Source organism: Idiotropiscis lumnitzeri, chromosome 17 (genome assembly GCF_059441095.1).
Source record: "Idiotropiscis lumnitzeri isolate Australia: NSW breed Sydney's pygmy pipehorse chromosome 17, RoL_Ilum_1.0, whole genome shotgun sequence".
Lineage (NCBI taxonomy): Eukaryota > Metazoa > Chordata > Actinopteri > Syngnathiformes > Syngnathidae > Idiotropiscis > Idiotropiscis lumnitzeri.
In genome coordinates, this window is record NC_142407.1 from 11,959,265 (window position 1) to 11,982,474 (window position 23,210).

The 23,210-nt window shown below is 40.9% G+C and overlaps 1 protein-coding gene across 2 annotated transcripts in view; it reads left to right on the plus strand.

The window, feature by feature from the left end:
* The first annotated feature begins 381 nt into the window (after positions 1-381).
* Positions 382-23,210, plus strand: part of gabrb4 (gamma-aminobutyric acid type A receptor subunit beta4) — a 33,887-nt gene continuing 11,058 nt past the window's right edge. Inside the window, exons 1-5 of one of the 2 annotated variants that reach the window (XM_088279222.1) lie at positions 382-1,291; positions 3,137-3,228; positions 18,400-18,467; positions 19,048-19,268; positions 22,095-22,177. In XM_088279222.1, coding sequence (XP_088135348.1) covers positions 1,212-1,291; positions 3,137-3,228; positions 18,400-18,467; positions 19,048-19,268; positions 22,095-22,177 — 544 coding nt within the window. In that variant the 5' untranslated portion in view covers positions 382-1,211. The remainder of the gene's footprint in view (positions 1,292-3,136; positions 3,229-18,399; positions 18,468-19,047; positions 19,269-22,094; positions 22,178-23,210) is intronic. The other variant, XM_088279223.1, reaches the window with a different exon arrangement.

Below are 23,210 nucleotides of genomic sequence, written 5' to 3' on the forward strand. Positions count from 1 at the left end.
GTTAGCCGTTTCCACAATTTGTGTTGTTGTTTATACTCGTGTTCAAGTCTAAAAATGTAAAAAAAAAAAGTCATCCAAACCGATTGTTCTTGTATAGGTGCCATGCGTAAAGCACCGATTTTTGGGGGGGGGCTGTTGTCTGACGGCTATGTGACAAAAGTGGACGTGATGTGGGAGAACACACACGCCACGCCAGCACATAGATTTCCGAGAGAATGCAGGCAGTTGAGCGCATGAGCTGGCTGTCGCTAAGGAATTCACCTTAGGTGTCCCCCCCCCCCCTCCGCCCCTTTTCTCCTCCCCTCCAGCTGGATTTTATTATCATTTTTAAAATAGTTGAGAGGTGAAGGGGGGGGAGGGTGCACGCCATGTCTCTGGATGCTTGGATCTCTGTCACTTGTGCAGTGGTTCAAGGAAGAGACGAGTTGTGAACCGCGTTCAGGTGTCCAAACGCCATTTAAGGCTGGACCTGCACGGGAGACAAGTGGACTTTCAGCTGTGAGGGGAATCTCTAATACATGTGTTGTCATATTTGGGGAATTTCTTTTTCCATGAGAGCAGCGATATAGGCTGCATGTGACGTCTGCATCAGATATTACCCATTTGCTTTTTTACCCCCCCCCCCCACCCCCCTTCCCTCCCCAATGTGCATTTTCCCCTCAGTGACTTTGCGCTGATCTCCATCATCATCTGCAGCAGCGACAAGAGGGGAACGCAGGGAATGAAGATTTCATTTTTCTTTTTTTGACTTCACCGCTCCCAGCTGCAAGAAATAAAGGTTTAACGACAGCACGTCTGGTTCGCGTAGCGCCGCCGCTGCCGCCGCTGCTGCTGCTGCTGCAACCATGCCTCTTGTGCACACTTGGACCGGGAAATTTCATCCACCGATTTGAGACTACTTTCTGTCTGTTTCTCGACATTCTTGGCATCGCGTTTTTGACATTTTTTTTGTATTTAGTGCGTGCGCTTGTTTTTTTTTTTTTTTAGCAAGATGTCCGATCTGTTGGTGTTGGTCGAGGGGCTCTGTGACCTGCACGGATTTCCATAGCGGTGGCCAATTATTAAGATTTTTGACACCGAGAAGCCTGCTTGAAGACGTAGGCTAGTTTACTCGACATTCTACTCCCATTGCCCGTTTTTAGTTTGTGCATTTGCCGGAGGGACCACTGGACTGGTTGGATTATAGATACTAGAAATAAGGATTTGTGGAGATGTTGGGTCGTCAAGAAGATAAATTATGTGGATTTTTCTCTGCTCTGGCGGCTTTGTCCTTCGCGTGTTTTATTCAAAGGTAAGAAAACGTTGCCGGGGGAAAAAAAAAAAAAACCTTTCCCACCAATTGATGTGATTATCGGTCAATAAGAGGCTGAGATGTGACAAGTGGCATTAAAGGGCTGCCCGGGCCTTCTTATGAGAGCCGTTGCTTCCAATACGCACTATGAGACGCCGCTGTGGCGCGCGCCATGTGTGCACACCAAAAAAAGCAATGTTCATCATTATAGTGCGAGGTTGCCACCTAAAGAGGGAGACCTCAGCAGGAAGTTGCTGATTAGTTGATTTGATCAGTCTGATTATTTGATTGATGACAGAAAATCATTTTAATAGCTGACTTTTAAATCCCCCCCTAAACATTGTTGCTTTATTTCCATATTACGTATCAAACATCTGACTGGCTCATGGCGAAACAATCCCAAATAGATGAACACCCCCCCCCCCCCATTGGTCATCCTCTATCTCAGTCAGAAGGCAACTGTGTTGGATTTCAATGAAATATCCTCTTTCTTCACCATCAAGTGTTTCCATTGAAACGCACAAAGCCCGAAAGAGCGTAATCGCAGCAGGCAGAATCCCCTCCACAATTAATTTTGTCGCTGTGATGTAGTGTGGCCTGCTCCTTTGCCTTGTCCGAAGTCACCCACGGCCTCAAGAAGCACCTCTCAAGGCTCCCTTGCACCTTTTGACATCTCGATTCGAATAGAACGCGCATTTGGAGGAGGGGGGGGGGGGGGGGATAGCCAGGTGGTCAATCTTGTCAGTTGTCATTCAGCTCCATCTTGTAATGATGCCCTCAGGTGTCCAACCCACAGGTTCTGAAGAACAGCTGCACTTTCTATATGAGCTAATTGAGCAGCGTATCCCCTCACTAAGCCGCCGGATATAGTCTTCCTACCAAGGGAGGTATTCTACCCCCCCCCCCCCCCACTCCATCCCCTTGTAGCTAAATTCCATGGAATACATGTTAACTCTCCTATTGTGTTGCAATAAATTACGCAGGTTTTTTTTTTTTTTAAATGAAAGCTCTGCAAGTGCTTGGAATCAACATATATATAAATGTGCAAGAGTTCCAGAGCAGCAACAACCTAACAGGCGGGTTAAAGATGTCAGTCAGACTTGTGCTGACTAAACGATGCTCTCGGGGATCTGTTTCCATGCCCCGGCCATCCTAACTTGTGTCTCGACAGCATGGTGTGAAGCGTTTTTTTTTTTTCTTTTTAACCCAGCATGAGATTATGCAAATGCAACCTCATGACTGGAACATTGACTATTTTGGATGACCTGCTTCCATGAAATCCTAGACAGCTGCATATTCATTGCTTGAATCGATGACATAAATATACATGATAGCGGGCTGTGCATGTTATGATACGCTAGAGTGCAGATTCAGCTCTCGCTCTCCTCCAAACGGCTCCGATCGGAAGATACAGGACTCCCTGTCCTCATTGATGCTTTGTTATTGTGGGGCATTTCTCCACTGTAAGGTTTTTTTTTTTTTTTTTTTTGGAAAGTATTACCTCATCTTATCTTATCAAGATATTTTTAAAAAAATTCCGTCTTTTTTACCCCGTGGGAAAAGTTAAATCTAGCATGACTGCGCACCATTGCACATAACAAAATTATAAAAGGTACGCTTGAATAAGACTTTACAAACCCTGACCTAAACCCCATGGAGAACCTCGGAAATGAACGAGAGTTGTTACTTTGAACCAGGTCACGACATTTTTATTTGAAAAGAAACAAAACCAAAAATCTTTTGACCTGCTCCGAAATCCCTCCATCCATCCGTTATCTGAGCCGCAACCCGTCACGTTTAAGCCCTCGGTAAATGTGTGTTTTTATTTGTGCTTTCTGCCGCCAGCTCCACTGGAAGCACCGGAATGTCTGTGGCCAAGACTACCGTGGACAAGTTGCTGAAGGGATATGACATCCGTTTAAGGCCGGATTTTGGAGGTAGGTGTCGCGAACTTCCACATCGGGCGCTCAAGCTCTTTTCGATCAAGTGGATTTCCAAGTCCAAGTTTCCGTGCAATGTCATCTATGAGTCACTCCTCTGAGAATCTGTCCAAGAGCTCGCCTGTGGCAAAACATGGCTTTGAAGTGATTGCAAGCATGTCATGACTATGCATCTGTTCACATATCGAAGATGGATGCCCTGGAAAAGTGGGGCAAACGCCGAGCTACGCCGGAATACACACAATGCGCTGTTAGAAAACAAACATGCTTACTTCCTCACATGGACATGATATCCAAAAAGTGGCAAAATGAAATATATTTGTATCTCACCGCACAGCACGCATTGGCTTGCTCAATTTCTGTTTTCAGTCCCCCCTCCCCGGTTTAATTCCCGTATTTTCTGGACTATAAGATGATACTTTTTTCATCGATTTTGAACCGGGCGGCTAATAAAACGGTGCGGCTTTTCTGTGGATTTTTCTTTCACCAGTAGGGGGCTCTATAGTTCAGAAAATACGCTAAATAAATCTTTATTTTTTTTTTTATTTTTTTTTTTTTCTTGGGTTTGTTCTGTTTTAATTAGCGAAGTTGTTGTCGGCACTGTTTTAACAATCTGTTTATGTAGCTTTATGTGCATCCACAGTACAAAATCGTTCTGTACATGCAGTTTTTTTTTCAATTGCGGCTTAATACCTGGTGCAGCTTGTAGTCCGGAAAATGCGGTACCGTAATTCTGATATGACTACGGTTTCAGTGTCGATTGGTGATAGACGATGGCATGTTTGGAGTTGGTCACCGTTGTAGGAATGAAACTCTGACGATGAGCATCTGAATTATATTCTGTGGGCGTCCATTATTGTCTTTTGAGTACATTGGAAAAGTGCATATTCGACCCAAGGAATAAAACAGCTAGTAAAAAATTAGCCACACCTTTGGCTGTTCCTTCCAGTCGCGAAAGTCTGTATTGAGTCGCTTTTAAAAATCAAACGGTGGTGCAAAGCTGACTTTTCATTAAAAAAAAGACATGTTAATGAAGTGTGATGTTAATTAAACCGCAATCGTCTGTGGTTGGCCACTTAAATTTACAACAGAGTTGCCTGGCCAGAAATGAACGTACAGTAAATGGAAACATATCATCAGGAAAAAGCTCATGGTGCTTTGAAATTTTAGGATCATGCATGTTCTGCCGCATTAATTTCATTTTAATGTCTCTGTGCTAAACAAGTTTATGGGATCCCTCTGTTGCTTGGATCTCAGGTCTCTGTGCACATCGTATTCAAATTGCTTCCAAACAAATGAATTGAGAAGGAATTTGCGTTGAAGGAAGCCAGAAATGACAGTGTTGATGTTCAAACTAATTCGAGTGGCGTGATGATTTTTCGAGTCTGCAAAAAAAACATTACAATGGAAGTGAAATGTTGCCATCCGGAAAATGTCATGTGATACGGACGCAGACGTAACCGCGCTCGGCTTCCCAACATCTCTGACACATTAGTGGCTCGGGAAGCACTGATGGGCATTTCGGTCACGTAAGTGATGAGATGTGCTCCCGATAGACGTCCGTTTGCTATTCTGTCGGCGGTTCTGGCTGAATATTTGCAGAGCGATCGCTTGTTCTTTGATACGTAACGCAAAGTAATCCGAAGTGTAAGCTGACAATTGTGTCAGGCCTTTTATCTGAACACAACATTACAAGTACGAGCAGTCAGCAGTGACCTGCTTAAAACCGCCGCATGCTTGATTGCGAGGCTTTATCCGGGAACGTGCTTCGGCACAATTAAATCAGACCATTTTTTTTTTTTTTTTTTTCGATCGCATTAGTTAAGTTCAGACATTTGTTTACGTTTACAGATCTTCTATTTACTACAAGGCCAAATTCTGGACCATGAGGAAACTCAGATATTTTCAGTTTTCAAAATGTGCCTCGTCCAACTAGCAAATTTATCCATATATATATATATATATATATATATATATATATATATATATATATATAATTTTATTTTTTTAATTTTATTTTATTTATGCCATTTGGTGTAATGTCAATTAGAGAAAAATCAAAACGCAAACAAAAGATATGAGAAGAACAGCAGAAACAGCGACATTCTCATGTTGAGTCGAAAGCTATAGAATAAAAATGTGTCTTCAAACGAGTTTCAAAAGTGGACAGGGAGGGGGGCGGGGCTTGCCTCACATTTAATGGGAGGTCATTCCATAAGGGAAGGACCGGCAACAGAAAAGGCGTGATATGGAAGAAAGAGTGGACACTACTAAAAATAGTTTAGACTTCTAAAAATGCAGTCACATGTATTAATACATGACAAAGTCCTCAATGAAAATATAAAACATGATTATGTATGTGTAAAATATAATCGTGAAATTTGCAGAGGGCTTCTTTTTGTGTTGCGTACACAACTGCTGATCATGCTGCTCATGATCAGCAGGCCCCACTAAATCTAGCCGACACATGACTCTGGGAGGGCCTCGTCCTGGATGAGGGAATGCAATTTTAAATATGCGGTTAATTGCATGTGATGGCGACATGTTTGAGATTGAAATCTTTTGTTAAAATGTTGCACCCCGAAGCCAGCCGCCTACCGAGCGACACCACCGGACGCAAACGAACTATGAACAATTTCTGCGACTAGTTTGGAATCACAAATGGATGGCGTTGCAGCATCACAGATGTTTACTGCCATTGGCAGCTTCCATGTCGAATGAGGAAATATTTCACGACAAATTGTTTTTAGGAGATGCTCTATTCTGCCCCAACATACATGTGATCGAGATGTTCTTGACTGTTGCTTTTGCCGACGTTTCTTAAATGCTTTTCCTACAGCGGATGATTAAAAAAAAAATCAAACAATTTTCCATTAAAAAAAAACATTAATAAATAAAAAATATTAATAAATAATAAATTTTGTAAATGTCTGACACTGATTTTTTTTTTTCAATTTATTTCTTTTGTAATTTTTTTATTTTTTGTACTGGCCATGCTTGCGTTGGATAATGTGCCATGCGGCATTGCGGTGATGAAGAAAAGGTTTCAGTTCAAGTTGTATTAATAAATGATCGCTTCTGTCGCTTTTAGACCGACAGCACAGAAGGGAGGAAAGTACGCTGCCGGGATTGCCATGTCTGGATAATGAATCGCTCTGCTGAGAGTAAAACCGAAGAACGAGCTGACTGTTGGGGTCCCTGATGGTTTCTCTGGGTTGCAGGAGCAAGTAACCTGTCCTTGTAAAGGGACACTTAAGGCTCTTTCCTCTTAGTTAAGTGTCGGTGATGAGACCAGACATGTTCTACGGCGAGAAATGAGGTCTCGCAACCTTGTGCGTATTACACATTATTTATTGTGGCAAAAAAAAAATATAATTATTTGTTAATTTATTTGTTTCCAATGGTTGAGATTTATTATTCCAAACGCCGAGTGGGATTAAAATACTCAAATTTGGTTCTCACTTTTTCTTTTTTTTTTTTTTTTTCTTAAATTTATTCAGTACAATTCTAAAAAGAAATCCATTAAGCTCATACGAGCCTCCCAAACAAAGAGCTCGAGCACTTGGATACACGTTTCTCTTCATCTTGAGTTGGTTGCATCATCGCTTGCCCCTGATTAAATAGTGTCGAAGAATGTATACGTTCGGCAAGCTGTAACACTTGGCGAAGCCACGCACATTCACACATGAATGCCATGTTGCGTATTCCTGAAGCAGCTGGATCCTTCTTTGCAAGTGAACATTGCCGATGTCTGCCGCCGCCACGATTGCCGACGCTTTTTGAATCAGAAGCGATGCAGACTCATGAGAAGATGACAAAACACACTTTGTCATTTCATGCTAGCATGCTACGTGTTGCGATGTCGCAATCTGAGACTGAAGCCCAAATTTTAAAAATGTAACAAGCAGGGCTGGACGATTTTAGGGGAAAAAATGGTATTGCGATTTTTTTTCCAAACAGATATTGCAATTTTGATTTGATTTGCGATTTACCATTAAAAACAATAAAAGCTATTCCTGTAATAATGCAAGGACATTAAAAAGGATTTGTGGGCGGTGGAGTTAAGTTTTTAAATACTTCATGCTGTCAAGTATAATTTTATATTCATGCGTAATTGAATTTTTTTTTTTTTTTTTAAACCATTTGGCTTTTTTGTCACGATGACGTCAGTGAGAGCGCCTGCTAAATTGCTAATGTAGCCGGCATCTTTTTTTATATATCTTATATCTAGTTACGTATTGATTGAAATGTTTTTTTTTCATAGCTGCCCTCCTCTCTCCCCACTTACTCAGTTATAGCCTGACTTCTGTTAAAAGTCGACAGTACTTTCGCAACGCAGTATTTCACTTTAGCGATTAGCACGCTTCGCAAATTTTATTTTATTTTTTTTTAATTATGTGACCTGCCGGAGCTTTGACTTTCTCAAAATTGCGTCGTCTGAGTTTGCGATTTCGGCCCCAAAGTGTCTTATTCCAGTTGTTTTGCTCGTTTGTTAATAGCAGAACATCACGTTGCGGTATTAATTGGACGCGAGGTGCCGCCTTTAAAACACCAAAGACTTTTACACGTGTCCTTTAAGAGACTTGAAGTAAATTTAGTGCGCGTGAGCGTGTAGTATACTGTATGTTGAAACGGGACAGCTTTTCTATGCCGAGACTCGATATTCATCACAATGCACTTAAGCTTTAATGGTTCCAGCTGAAAGAGCATTAGCGTACATGTGACACTTTAATGATCTTGAACGTTAAAAAGCGTCAGTAGGTGCCAAGACCAGTGGAAATGCAAAAGCCAGACTATCTATGAGGCACAAAGTGGCTAGAACGGTAATCACCTGATCTCGGCAGTCATTTTTATTTTTGGGGGTGGGGGGGTCTGATTCGTCTTGGCCGAAGTTCCGCCGGCAGCCATGACACCAAAGTCGAGTCACCTGCCGCCGTCTCTTCCACTCACAGCCCGGGCTTTTTTTTTTTCTGATTTCATTTCCCATTGACCCAAATGAGTCCCAGCTGCAGCTTGATCTTGTTTCTAATGGAAAAGCATTAAATGTAGCCATGAAACTGAAGATCAGCAATGAGATTGGTGTGTGGAATTGACACCTAATTGACTGGATAGAAACGGGAGCGCCAGACAGTATCGTCATCTCACTTTGTATTGTGGAACGGACTGGATTGGCAACGGAGATGGATTCACTCTGACAAAACAAGATTACGCTCGGTAGGGATGGCGCGACACTGGGGCAAAGGGGGGGGGGGGCGATTGCACCATCAGAAGTCTGCCATCCGTGTCTAAAAAAACAAAACGACCAAAAGCAACCTTTTTTGGATTTTGAATCATTATTTTCCTGTATTTCCGGAGTCAGACTTTCAGCCTTGTTGTTGCGGACTTTTGCTGATTTCATATTTTTCATTGTTCCAAATGTCTTGTTTGCCCTTTTGATATTTTAAAATTTTATTTTATTTTATTTTTTTTTTAATAATTCCAGTCCTTCCGATTGCCTGCATTTGGATTCTCATCCATATTCAACAGTGACAATATGAGTTAAAAAAAAGATTAGTTAATAAACTGTTCATTATCAATGATAATAATAATAATCCGAATAATTTTTTATGTCATCACATTTATTTTACTATTAACACAGTATATTTAAGGCTGGTCCCTCTTTGTCAAATGTTGCAAAAAGATGCAAAAAAAAAAAAAAGCTCAAAATGCTTGCTCAACGTTTTTTTTTTTTTTTTTTTTTTTTCTAGTTTTTTTTTTACTGAAGTGAGGTCCACTGAGATTTGCCCGGATCTCAGAAGGTTATCTTATATTCAAACTCAGAAGCTTTTCTGCACCTCTGGCAACTTTTGTTCCAATTTTTGGGTTGCATGATTTTAAGGCTTTGGAGGTTCTACTGTACTGCTCATATGAACTCTGACCTGGTACCTGCCGGACATTTTTTGGCAACTTGCCTTCTTGTATCTGCAGCTACGCAATGACATACGGCAGCCAGTTCTTCCAAGGCCAGCGGACACTTTTACAATACTCGGGGCAACCTCTGTGGCTGTGTGCTGCCGCATGTCAAACTGTGGGGCTGCTTTGCATTTGGGCCGATAGTGGAAGGCCGTCGTAATTCAGGAGCAACGTAATGCCTATTCAGCAGAAAACACGAGCGTGTTGTCAGAATCCCAGAATGGATGTTGGGGCATGTACAAGTGATATCTATCCTGATGAAAAGAGAACGGCCGGTGATTTATTACACAGGAAACACAGGAGAAAATGCTCAAGCCGGGCGCTTTTCCCTTCACTTAGATTTTCGATTTGAATTAAATGAGGTGTGCATGTCGGCAGGCGGAGGTGGGGGTGGGACGGGGCGGTTTGAGATAGCGAGTAGGACACGCGGAATACTTCATCCTCCCATTCAGAGTGTTGTTTTCAGCAACTTTGAAATGGAGGTAGAAAATGCTGATCGACTGGAGAGTGCAAAATAAAATAAATAAATAAATAAATTAAAAAAACACCGGGTCAGATATTAGTGTGGGAACCTGCGTAGTGGACACTTTCCCACCTTTTTTTTTTTTTTTGGTGTGTGTGTGATCTTGAAAGTGCAGTGATTGATGAGAGGTGTGACCTTGACGGGGCTAAAGGACTGGCATAGCCGAGGGTAAAATGCGGCCGCTCAATTGTATCTGGAAAGATAAACAAGGCAAGAAACGTCATTTGTCGTCTAGATAGATGTTGTCAGCCGTACTAACAGGAAGCACACTTAAAAAGCCTTCGCATTATTGAACCCCACAGGCAAGCGTATAAATAAGCTTTGCACTGAAACATGATAGACAAGTCATGCAGAGCTGAAGGGAAAAAAAAAAAAGAAAAAAAAAGCGGGAAGAGGAAAGGAGATTTATTATTGTAAATAAATGATTCGTAGTCAGATCAAGGTCAGGTGTGTTTTTTTTTTTTCTCGTTTGATCGTTGATGGTCAGATTTGTCAGATTTTAAGACTGCCCTGAACTAAATGCAAAGAATACACCATCTTGGATTGCGCTTTTTCAATTTTGCAGTTCACTTTGTATTGGCGCTACTTTAAATGTGTGAATGTGCATGTTGCACGCTTATCCACTCACAATTGGAACTCGATCAGGTTTCAGAGTCGAGCTTCACGGATGCAATTGAACGTAAAAGCACTTCTAACCGGACGGAAATCTGAAGAAGCATCGGTTCACTCAAGTCTTGGTTTCATCGTTACACTAACATCGTATGCATGGAAAGGAATCATTTGTCAAATAAAAAAAATATATAGCATACAATTAATACAGGCGTGGGCAAACTACGGCCCGGGGGCCACATGTGGTCTGTTAAACGTTTTAATCCGGTCCGCCAAACTTGGAAAAAAATGAAATGAATCAGCCCTGTTAATGTTTTATTTTCTAAATACTCAAACACAGGTATTTTATGGAATGCTTTTGTTCACTTTCATTTCAAATTAAATGTATTTTTTTTTCCGATGAGGTGAGGTTACCAAAACGCCCCATCTGTCAAATTTTAGAACCCATTGTGGCCCACCAATCAAAACGTTTGCCCACCCCTGAATTAATACAATGATGCGATTCAGCATGCACTATACCACAGTCGCTAAATTTGCAACGATCGCTATTTTAAAGCGTCGCATCCCGCCTTCCTTTTATGTATTTGAAGGAAAACACACTTGACCAAGCTGTCACGCTTCCGTTTGAGTCCGTTGCTTTCATTTGCTGTGCTTGAGTTCATGTTGTCTTTCTAACATTTATGCTGCTTGTTTTAGATATTCTTGTTCTCTTTTTTTTCTTTTTTTCCTTGTTTGTCACTTTGACTCCGCTATCCAAAGACTTGTTTTTGTCACATTTGCCGTTTCTTCTTTTTTTTTTTTTTTTTGGGGAGGTGATGTGGCCTTCAAAAGTTCTTTCATCTCAACCCGCACGACGTGGCTGTCCGTTCTTTTGGTGGATCGTCATTTTATGTTCAAAAAGCTTTAGTTGGCATTATGGGCGATACGAAAAGAAACGGGACATGGATAAAGGCAAATGGCGCATCAGATTTGTTTCACCCGCGGTGATAATCTGTGATCTGGAGTATATGAATAAAAAATGGATGCTCGTTAACGAACACCTAAAGACCAGTTTGTTTGTGTTGCTAATTGTTCCGCTCATAAGCGTTTGCATCTGTTTTCGACTTGACTGAATTATACATTAAAACAAAACGAGGTCATCCGCGTACGTTAACTAGAACGTTTGTCAAAACAAGAGCCGGCAACACTAATTGCTGCAGAGTAAGTGTGATGATCACATTTGAATAAATCCTTATGATTCCGATCCAGGTGGTTTCACACCTCCAGCCTTGACTGCATCGTACACGCTGCGGTACGAGTTATTGGTTTGGGATTTACTGCAGGTTACATGCACGGTTGCTCGGGAGATGAGTTGAGCAACATGATGTCAGCTCAAAGAATCAACGACAGCTGTCCTTCCCCACTTGCCCCCAATACTGCATTTTATTTTTTTTTCTCAAGATTATAAAAGGGACATGCATAACACTGCCAATGTGCGGCCTCGATGAATAAATCAAGCCATGTGAATAAATCATACGTTGTACCACAAACCGCTAATAAATGAATGAGACACTTCTTGAAGCAATTATTTTCCAAATGGCTTTGGGATGCACATTAATGATAAAAAAAATAAATAAATCAATCAAAATTCTGAGAGCAAATGAAAAAACAAGAATCACTTTTTTTTTTCTCTTATTCTTTGAACCCAGTGCTTCTCACATAGGGGGCGGCCCCCCCTGGAGGGGGGAGGCGGTGGGGGGAGGGGGCACAGTGCGATGCTGAGGGGGGCGCATGTGACTCAGGGCGACATGCTTTTTTTTCCCCGCCGTACTACATTAAAGTATAATTGCACATCGACTCCAGTAGTTGGCAGTGGCGCTCTCGTTGCCCATTGTGGGCGAGTATTAACTTGACGGTGCAGGTTTGTTTTGAAATAAAAATGCTATTATTTTGAGGTGTGGCAGGGGGGCAGTTACAGATATTCATTGAGATGCACTGATTTAACCAATCACTGAAATGAAAATTGAGCATGATTATATTTGTAAAGCAATATTACGATGTAGTATTTTTTGGGGGGGGGCACAACATGCCGTATATTGTAAGTGTACATCAGAAAAGCAACATCTGACAAGTTATCTAACGTCTTTCCTTCACATTGCTGAAGTACTGACATACTAACTAAACAAACTTTTTTTTTTTTTTTTTAATCACCCGTGAGCAAGCTGAGGTGTGTTATTAAAGCTTCGTGCGGGGACGGTGATTTATGAGTCAGAAAGTCCCCGGGTAATATGTGCAGTGTTTCATAATTCAATGACAATATCGGTGCATGCAAAAACGAAAGGGTGTTCACATTATGTAGCTTTTTAGTGCAAACGCTTAAGTAGGTTTCATTCATCAGTGCTGAGCTTTGTGACAGGAAAGGACGATAAGATGAGGCCACCTTTGCTTATCCTCCGTCTTTGTGACTCGTGGTGATCTACTGCCTCTGCTCTCTTGCTTTACCTCATCATTTTCTTTTGCCTTCTGTTCTGGCTCTTTCTGTTCCCTGTGTCGGAGCTGCTTTAATGATTTCCCGTTATTCACCGGCATTCCTTCAGCCGTACCGGCTGCGTCAGTATGCAGCATCTTCACGACTCGCCTGCACTGCAAATGCGGTATTGGAAAAGTTTTTACCGTGTCTAGCGCGACACAGTGCATGTGTACCTTGTGACCAAGGCTCAGCAGATGCCGGATCGAAAATATTTCTTGTCCGGCATGAGAATGGGCAAACTTGCAAGTAGCCAAATATCACTAAGGACTATCATAAAGGGGTTTGACGTTTTACCAACCAATAGCACATGCTCAGTAGAAAAAGGAGGAATGACTATAGCAGAAGTGGGCAAACTTTTTGATTAGTGAGCCACAATGGGTTCAAAAATTTGACAGAGGCGGTCGGACCAGGAGCAGATGGATGGAGTGTTTTGGTCACCTCACCTCATCAGAGAAAAAAAAAATACATTTAATTTGAAATGAAAATGAACAAAATAAAACATTAAGAAGTTTAATTCATTTAATTTTTCTCAAGTTTGGCGGGCCGGTTTAAAACGTTTAACGGGCCGCATGTGGCCCCCGGGCCTTAGTTTGCCCACCCACAGGAACTATACGGCATCAACTGTATTTCTTATTCTAACCATGTTGTAGTCATTGCAGTCATGTCTTGAGCTGTGTTGCTTTAGGCGTCACCAGTGCGGCTTCACAATCTTTGCATTAAGCTGTGCCGTAAATATTTATATGTAGCTGTGAAAACATTGTGACCGTGTGTGAAGTTGTCCGTATATATGTTGGCAATGTGATAAAAAGGTGACCTGGCCATGGTGAATTCTCAGTCGGGCTTTGACCGCAACTCGTTGCATGATGTCGGAAGAGGCTTTTTGCTAAAGTGACTATGAAATATGTAATGAACCAAAATTTGATCAGAAAATGTTGTAAATGAAATTGATTTACAAAGAAGATTTGAAAGGTCCATGTTGGCAGATAATCTGGGCTTCAGGAAGCATGAAAAGTTTGAAGAGGAAGGGTCCAAGTACATTGCCCTGTGGCACACCTTGATCAGGTGGTAGCGGGCTGACTCATCGTTAAGGTGATTGCAGCGCACCTGCGGTACAGAAAATGGACGGAGGGATCATTTTATTACTGCGTCAAATTGTGTCGGATTAAAAATGATCTGGCTTATTTGGTCTTTGAATACGTGAGCAACAAAATCATTTGTGTTCTGTGTGGATACACAATCGGCCAAATGTCGGCACAAGAGAAGTTGTTCATTTCAAGCATGTCGGCGTCTTTGCTGAATCACGGCGTTCGACTGTGTTGAGCGAAGATTGCTTTCCTGCCTTTGTTTTCTGGCTTCTCTCTGCTGAGGCAGAAATAATTGATGTGAAACACTGTATTAAATGTGTGTGGGGGGGGGGGGTGTGGGGGGGGCGAATTTGGCGCAACATCTTGTTTTAGTCGTTCGATTCTTGAGGAAAAAGGGTTTCATGAGTGCAGTCGCCATTGAAAACAAAAGCAAACACACACTCGACTGGATAAATCATGCTTCTCTTGCAACACTGGAGGGAAAATGCTGCGCTGTTGCTATGGAGCCCTCTGTTGCTAGGCGATGGTTTTATTTTCTGACTTTTTTTTTTTTTCATTTTTTTTTTTTATAAGAGGCGGAGTGGTGTTTTCTTTGCTGTCCAGCAAATGTGTTTTCAGAAGGCTTGGCGAGAAACAAAATCTGTTTTATGACACAATTCTCCAAAGCAAAGCATTCTATTAAAATAAATCGTTGCATGTTCAAATGAGCATACATTTGCATAAAACGTGAGCGTCGTGACGTGACAGACTCACGGGGGAAGCAATGAATAAATACATCGACGATTGGAGATTGGAGAGCATATTTCGAAACAATCGGCGTTCTTAAACCAGATTTCACGTACGGGTCATGTTTTGTTGTTGTACGTGATGAAATTAAAAATCTTCCTGTCTTTGGACTTTCACTTGAATCAGTTTCAAAAAGCATTTTACGCTGCCGCTAATCTCACTATTTGTATGTGATTTAATGTTTTATTTCATGATTTAGCTATTTAAGAGCAGGTTGAAGCAAGAATGAGAAGTTTTTTTTAGGGGGGGGGGGGGACGTGATTAGCAGTTTTTTTTTCTTTCTTGCCATTAGTGCACTTAAAATCCTCATCACACAAGTGGCACAGCTAATGGCAAATTTTGAACGCAATCCTCCTTGATAGTCCAAAATGTCTAATCAAAAAACTAAACAAATGATAACAGCAGGGTACTTTCACTCGACATGCTTTTGGCTCGCCAGCTTTTCTTTCCTTTTTTTTTTGTTCCCACGAGTGCAAACGCTTTCTGTTTCATGACGTCTGTTCAACGTTAGTAGTGCGATGAAGGATTCGCGCAAACCTGCGCTCCGCTCTCATTCAAACACTCCCTGGCAGACGAGTACTCGACTCCCTCGACAACCGATGAAGCCCGTAATTATCCAAATGGCAGCCTTATCGTGTTACATGAGGCTTGAATAAACACCGTTAACCTGAACAAACACCAAACCTTGATGTGGCCACTAAAGTCCAATGCGACGTCACGAACATGCTTCCATCTCACATTCGGCAGTGGATCACACAGATGAACAGCTAGAAAACATATTAGACGTGCCGAAAATAACACGATGGCTAATTGTTGATTTTCTCGTGGACGATCACGTCAATAGTATCGTGGTTGCTCCGGCCGCAATTGGCAGCCCATAATAAAAGCATCTTGTGTTGAGCTGGTTGCAAGCCAAATGAGCAACGCTCACTATTTGACAGACTAACGGGAACCACATTAGCAACTATCGACAACTTGTGACAGCACTTATCACAATTGGGCTGACGTTGCATGCGTGGGCACTTTTTTATGTCCGTTGCATACACTCGAGGTTTATTTCGAATTGTGCAGCGCCTACAGATAACGTTGCATTTTGGAATTGTGATCAACTGCTAAGTCAATAATAATAATAATAATAATAATAATAATAATAAATACATATAAAATACTTTGAAAAAAAATAACAAAAAAAAAGAGCATTGGAGTGTGGTCAGAAAAAGGGTTACATGGAGGGATTTATTTTCAGACAGCGCATCTGCGTTGGTTTGCAAATGCCGGCAGATTCAGATTTTCACGCAAGCACAAGGCTCATTTGGACGACCGGTCTCCGTCAAGCTAATTGTGCCGGCACAGCAGAGGAAATGTCGTTGGAGAGGTGCCTGGCTGTGTGTCTATTTGATGGGCGAAAGTCGATCTAAATTCAAGCTTGCACAAACTGGGTATAAGTGTGACACGGTTGAAAAATTTGTCGCAAACGGTTTTAGTGAATTGGAGATTCTCATGCATGATTAACAAGCAGCATTAAAAAAAAAAAAATGAGATGAGCTGCTTTGTTGTGTAATATGATTGAAGTCAGCTTTGACCATTCCCACTGCGGCGCAGCTCTCCCTCTCGGAGCCGTCAGCTTGCCGGTATAACCTGTGTCCGTGCATCACGCACCGCGTCCGGAAATAGATTAAAAAAAAAAAAAAGATCTTCTGACTCGATTAAGAAAATAAATTGTTCCATTCCGCCTTTACATTGAAACCTGAGCTGCCAATCTCAGATTTTGTATGAAACAAATTATAGCTGTCCTCATTTTGAAAGTAACCTATCTGCATTCTGTTTTACAGTCCAATCAATTTGATAACGACTGTTTGGCTTTAAATGGATCACTTGTGGTTGAGGGCTGTTATAGTGATTACAATGTCAAGGTAACAGATGACGCTGACATCATTGCTCCCCAATCAAAGTGATTGATTATGAAATAATTGTACAATTGACTTATGTATGCCTGTTTGCTCGAGCCATTGTAATTTCCACTTCACCCGGCGTGACGCTCTTTCTTTTCAGCCAACATTTGTTTTTCTTTCTGTCCTTTTTGTTGTTGTTTGGACAGATTGTCTCCGTTCACATCTTAAAGAAGCCAAAACATCCTCATCACTTTATTTATTTGCCAAAACAGCAGCTATGATGCCTGAATTCGATAATATTCAAAATAAGACAAGATGTGAGCCACAAGTGAGGCCGTAGCAGATTTATTTTTGAAGAAGCCGTGCTAACAAAGCGAGAGCGCCGAGAGTGAGACTTTGCTTTCTCGCTTCCTCATGTCGCAAATAAACTTTGATATCTCTGGGGAAAACGATTACTGGTTGTCTTCTCAAAGCACGATGGAAAATGGGCCCTACTTTCCCCTCGTGTTTTTTTTGTTAGTTTTTTTTTTCAGTTTTGCGATGGGTCAGGGAATATGACAAAGCTTCAGGGCATTTCGAAATGGGGAGAAAGTAAGATTATAGGACACGAGACAACATGTCTTGTGCGATTAGATTTCAAATATTTCAACAAACACTAATTAAAAGTGAAATAATGAAACTAAATTAAAATAATAATTATTGATGTGCCTTGGGACTATTTATAGTCAGCAAAATCAGTTGAAGCCTGCAATGTAGGTCATTTTTATTTTGCCACAAATGTTTTGGGACATTTTTAATTTTTTTTTTTTCTACAGGCCTTTTTTTTTTTTTTTCACCAATTCTGTTTAATCCAAAAGAACATTTGTCAAGTGTTCCTCTCCCTCTTCTTAACTGGTGCTTGATTTCAGTTCCTGCTACAGAGTTGTTGCTTTTTCATGCACGACCAACAGGCTCTGAATAGTTTTTTTTAATTATTTTTTTATAGGTAAAATCGCAGTTTAAAAACTGCATTTTGAGCTGTCTTAGTGGACCTATGCAAAAAAAAAAAAAAGTAGTTTTTCTACACCCAGATCTGAATAATTCCTTCATTATTTTGTTGTCACAACCTTCTGAAATTAAGAAGGTTCATCTTGACGCCGATGATAAGCGAGAAGCATCTTTCGCATCACGTCAGCTCGTGTTGATTGTTGGCAAGTTCGTTACATGCACGGTGCAAATGGATTCTCCTTGTAAACCAACTTGTCTGAATATTTAACCGGGCATAAGTGTTTATAAGAACATGTTTGCAACTTGCTGCGCATATCTGTTGACAAGATGTACCGCCATCATGTAAATGAGGCAAAGTTTGTTCTTGCCGCTGCTTTACATGAATTTCTCGCAGACACTTTTGCGCGCATGACTGCGTGTTTTTACGTTTTTTTGTTTTTTTTTTTGTTTTTCCTGTTTTATGACCACTCTGGAAACAGCAGCAACCGATTTAGTTTGTCGCTGTCACACTGCATCACCGGTTTGCAGAGTAACATTTGCAATTGTGCGTTGTGTGCTTGAAAAATGGCATTATCATAAAGTACATGTTCTGTATGTGCAAATTGGGAATAATCTATTGCACAAGATTTTTAATAAACAGTGTGGCATAGTAGACCGCCGCAGATCGTTTCATGCAAGTGTTAAAATTTTCATTATATATTTAAAAAAAAAAAAAATTGAAATACTGATGGGTTTTTTTTCCTTTAATTTTTATCGAGATACTTTAGAACATATCTTCTTACTGCTTTTATTTTTATTGACATGGTTTCTCCTTCATTTCCGCAGGTGCTCCAGTCATAGTCGGGATGAGCATCAACATAGCGAGCATCGATTCCATCTCAGAAGTAAACATGGTGAGTTTCGCAACTCGTTGTTTTCATTTTAATGAAACCGCCCAAAAAAAACAAAAAAAAAACACATAACAACGTGTGTCAGAAATATTCCAGGACTTCAAACCCAGATTACCATTTTTCTCCTTCATGATCAAGTGGCATGTCTACAAAGAGATTGTGCCGAGATTTGTTTCTTTTAGTGTTTGAGAAGAGACAAAAGTTTTGGCACGACAGTTCGTGGCTGTTCATCATGACGGCCCACCTAGCTCAATGCCCCTGAGCATCTGACAGTTCCTGCCAGTGAGGAACATTGCCATGCCGTAGCCACCTCAGCTGACTTTGGTGCCATGTGATTTCCTTTTTTTTTTTTTTTCCTCTTTCCCAAACTCAGTCAAGTCATCTAGGGCACTTGTTTTAAAGACATGGAAGGATATCAACCAGCCTTGGAAGATCTCAGCAAAATTCTTTGAGAAGCGTGTGAAGGCATGGCAGAGAAGAAATTTGTTTGAAGGGGAAAACTCATTGATTGTAGTTTGAGTGAAGCAGACATTCTTTTTTCATAACACAAATGTATTGAAAATCCAATTTTCCTATTTTCCAGGACTACACCATCACAATGTATTTCCAGCAGAGTTGGCGAGATAAACGTTTGGCCTACGGTGAACTCAACCTCAACTTGACTTTGGATAACCGTGTCGCAGATCAGCTTTGGCTCCCGGACACCTACTTCCTTAATGACAAGAAGTCCTTTCTCCACGGAGTGACGGTTAAAAACCGTATGATCCGACTTCACCCCGACGGGACCGTCTTGTACGGGCTGAGGTAAAAACACTTTGAGCACTCACGGGACACAACATAAAGTGCCGATCCGAGAAAAGTATAAAAAAAATGCTCATTTTCATTTTGAAATGGTCGCATCTGAGCTCAAAGAGCACGAGGCAAGAAATTTGACGGACACAAGAAAGGCTGAGAAAAAAAAGTTTTATTTCAAGTCACATCCTGACAGTTGATAAAATAGTAAAAATGCACAGAGGCGACATATCGAAGATGCAAAAACAAACGCAGTGTCCCGAGGTTTCAAAATGTGAATTAATTCAGATGCTTTTTTTTCACAAGTCTCCAAAATAAAGTGCCGTAGAGGAGTGGATGGAACTGGAAATAAGTTTTGTGCTATGAATAAAAATGGCAGTGACAAGGTTTGGATCACACGAAGGGATGAATTATTAATGTGACAATCAGTGTTCCGACTCTCTGAATTACTGAATTTGTTCTGACAAAGAAGGAGACGGAATCGGAAGAAGTTTTCTCTTTTCGCCTTTTATGACTCTTTAGAAGGCTATAAAAGTACCAGCGCAATAAAAATACAATGCTGTGGCGGATCATGCTCTCGAACAGCGGTGGGCAAACTACGGCCCGGGAGCCAAAAGCGGCCCGTTAAACGTTTTAATCTGGCCCGCCGAACTTGGAAAAAAAATTAACTGAATAAACCTTGTTAATGTTTTATTTTCTAAATACTGTGGTTTTCCAAAGGAAAAAAAATCTGAGACGTCACTGAGCAAAGGATGTCAGAATCCTGCCATCGGATCAAAACTCATCACGGCAGACGACGAGAATCTGTACGCTTGCCATCGATTCGATGCCCTGAGACTCGTATATTCCTTTTTTTATTCTTGGCCTAAAATAAAGACCCTGACAAAATGGCGCCAAAACCCATCGCTTCCTAATCTGAATTAACATTCCCAGCTGCACCGCTCCGGGTAGGCAAGGTTCCACTGGAGCCATAAAAGTACCATCACGAGCTGAGAAGATTGGATGTGAGCCAGAAGAAAATGGGATTACACCTGCACTTGCACATCCGCTGATTGTGTGCTGTAAGAAACGGGAATCTTGTTGGTACGGATTCTGGCATTAGCTCTTCCTCCCAACATCTGCCGAGTTGCTTCTTTGTTATTATCACCCTTTGCATAACGCTTAGGAGCAGATTGCATCAAGACCTCACTGCCATTTTGTTCTCACCACAACGCATTTCGGAGCAGGGCAAACTATATATATTATTATGATTATTATTAGATGTCATACTTGAGAAAACTTCTATTTTTGCTCTCTAGTATTCGCAGCAACATAGATCAACACTTGGATCATTTTACGCATTACATGAATCATCTTTAACTGAAAAAAATAAATAAAAGAAAAATATATAAATAAAAGAATCTCCTGCCACTTGTCCATAAAGCCGATGGGAGTACAAAAAAAAACAAAAAAACGTTTTTTTTCCATTTTAGTTGTCCGGTATGTGATTTGTATTTGTTTTCTTTTTAAATCCACCAATGTCCATGTGCTGAGTGCTGGGTCAGTATAAATTAAAATTCATTTTCTTTGCATATTATGCAATTTAATGAGTAGACTTTTAACTAAACGGGATTTGTGAAATAATGTTGCTCGTACACACTCGCTAAACTGAAGAAAAAAATGCCGATTAATTTATTTATTTATTTTTTTTTTTTTTAAATGACTGGTTGCTAATTTAATTGTAAAATCACCACACTTTTGGCTCATGAATTTATCTGGTTTTTTTTTGTAATTTTATTGAAGTTCTTGTGAGGTGACCACATATTTTCTGCTATTTTCTCCTCAAGCAAGCTGCATCAGCAGTCTGTGTAGGTGTCAGTAGTGTTGCTCATGTATCTGACACAGTCTTCCTAGTCTGGAGTCCACCTCCAGACCCAAGACAGTTACAATAAATTCACACTTGCAGACTAGAAACACACTTGACTCCTTTTTTTTTTTTAACCATTCACAAGTGTTTTCCTCAAAATATTCATGAGGCTACTCTAAATCTGCGCAGGAGCAGGTTACATCGCATTTTGTCTTTTTCAGAGGATAGGAGTTGTTTTCACCGGGATGGGACGGAACAGGATTTTATTTTTATTTTTTTAGGTCCGTGATATATATACTTAACTTGTGAGTGTGTGTGACCTCACAGGCATTTTTTTCAAAAACTCCAAAACTGCAGGAATAAACATGTTACACCTCTCTGACTGTGAAAGGCAAAATTTTATGTCGACTCCCTGCCCAATCATATAACGCATGTGTACCTAATTGTGTGACCAGTAAGCGTGGTTTTGTATTTTGATTACAAGCTTCATTTGCTGCATCTTGTTATTTAATGGCGATGTTGCTTATTTGCAACTTTTTACACGGAAAGTCTAATTGTCAAGCGACCTCTCAGATGAATGTAATTAGGTCTGATGTTATCTCCTCTCGCCACCGCTGTACGCCGTCAGCGCAGGAGTAGCACAGCGGAGTGGTAACAAATGCAGTCTGAGCAGCAGAATGCTTGTGCAGCACAATGCAGCTCCGTGTCATTGTGAATAATAGATATCACACACCGGTCACACACATTTCCTTTACTAGGCTTCTTCGCCTGCCTCCCGATATTATCAGATTCCGTGCTTAGGGCTCGTTGTTGCCCGTTTCTAGACTGCGTCAACGGCAATAATGTGCCGACGGTTTTAGGCTTGAACATGAATTATTTGATATCCACTAGAATGGATCCTTCTGACTTGACTTTTTCCACAGACTTCATAAAGAAAGCTGTGAAACCCCTTTTCAAAGTGTTTTTTTTGTTTTTGTCTTCTGCCCCTCTAGAATAACCACTACTGCTGCTTGTATGATGGACTTGAGGCGATACCCTCTTGATGAACAGAACTGTACCTTGGAAATTGAAAGCTGTAAGTAAGAAAGATCCTTGCAAACAAATGTGATAGTTGCTGATATCATCGCCTTCAATTCAAATGATGAATGAAGACATGCTGTCGAGGAAGTTTTTGGGGCGAGCTAGCTTATTTATTTATTTTTTCCTTTTTACACCTCTCCGGGGAAAGAAAGCAAAGTCAGCAAATGCAGCCCATTCGCCACTCCAAATAAATACATCGATGAGCCGTGATTGGTCGTTAACCGAGTCCTGAGCAACGGTGATGTCGTTTTCATTCGACGGGTGTAACAAAATGGCCGCCCCTTAGATGGCTAAAAACATGGAACGTATGATTGTAATGACATTTTTTTGGGTTGATTCTCCCTTTAATGATCTTGTGACTAAAAAAGGACCTATTGTAGAAGTAGTAAGTGCTGATTATGTAACCCGATGCAATCCGCACTTCAAAAATTAATTTAAATTAATCAAAAATTTGACGTAAATTGACGTGGAAAAAAATAAATGATTAAAAATTAAATACAAATGAAAATAACATTTTAACGTGAGAGAATATTTCCAAGATTGCAATCTAAGATTGTCTTATTGCTAATTTTATTTGATTACCTCGCAGTATAAAAATACATATTTAGTTAAAAATAGTCATTCAGTTGACAAAGAAATCACAACACCACGGATACGTTCGTGAATTTAATACCACGAGTCTGTACAGGTCGCTAGTGGAAGGCGAAATGGAGTCAAACGGAGCGACGGTGTTGCGGTGAATGCGGACTGGCCCATTGACATAATCTACAAATGGGATCACGTTGGATTGCGCTGCCAGCTGAGAATGTGCAGGACGGCCAACTGACACATGCTGATGAATATTCATGCCGGGTGGGAGGCAAGAAGGGATGTCGCTCAAAAAAGGGGGGAGGAAAGCTGAGCATGTTGATGTGGGCAGGCAAAAAGCAAAGTCTTTTTGTTCTTGCGCCGGTTGGTGTGCATGAGCTTAACTGGGAAAACTTCCAACCGAAAAGCACTTATTATTATTCCGACTCGTTTTATTGCTT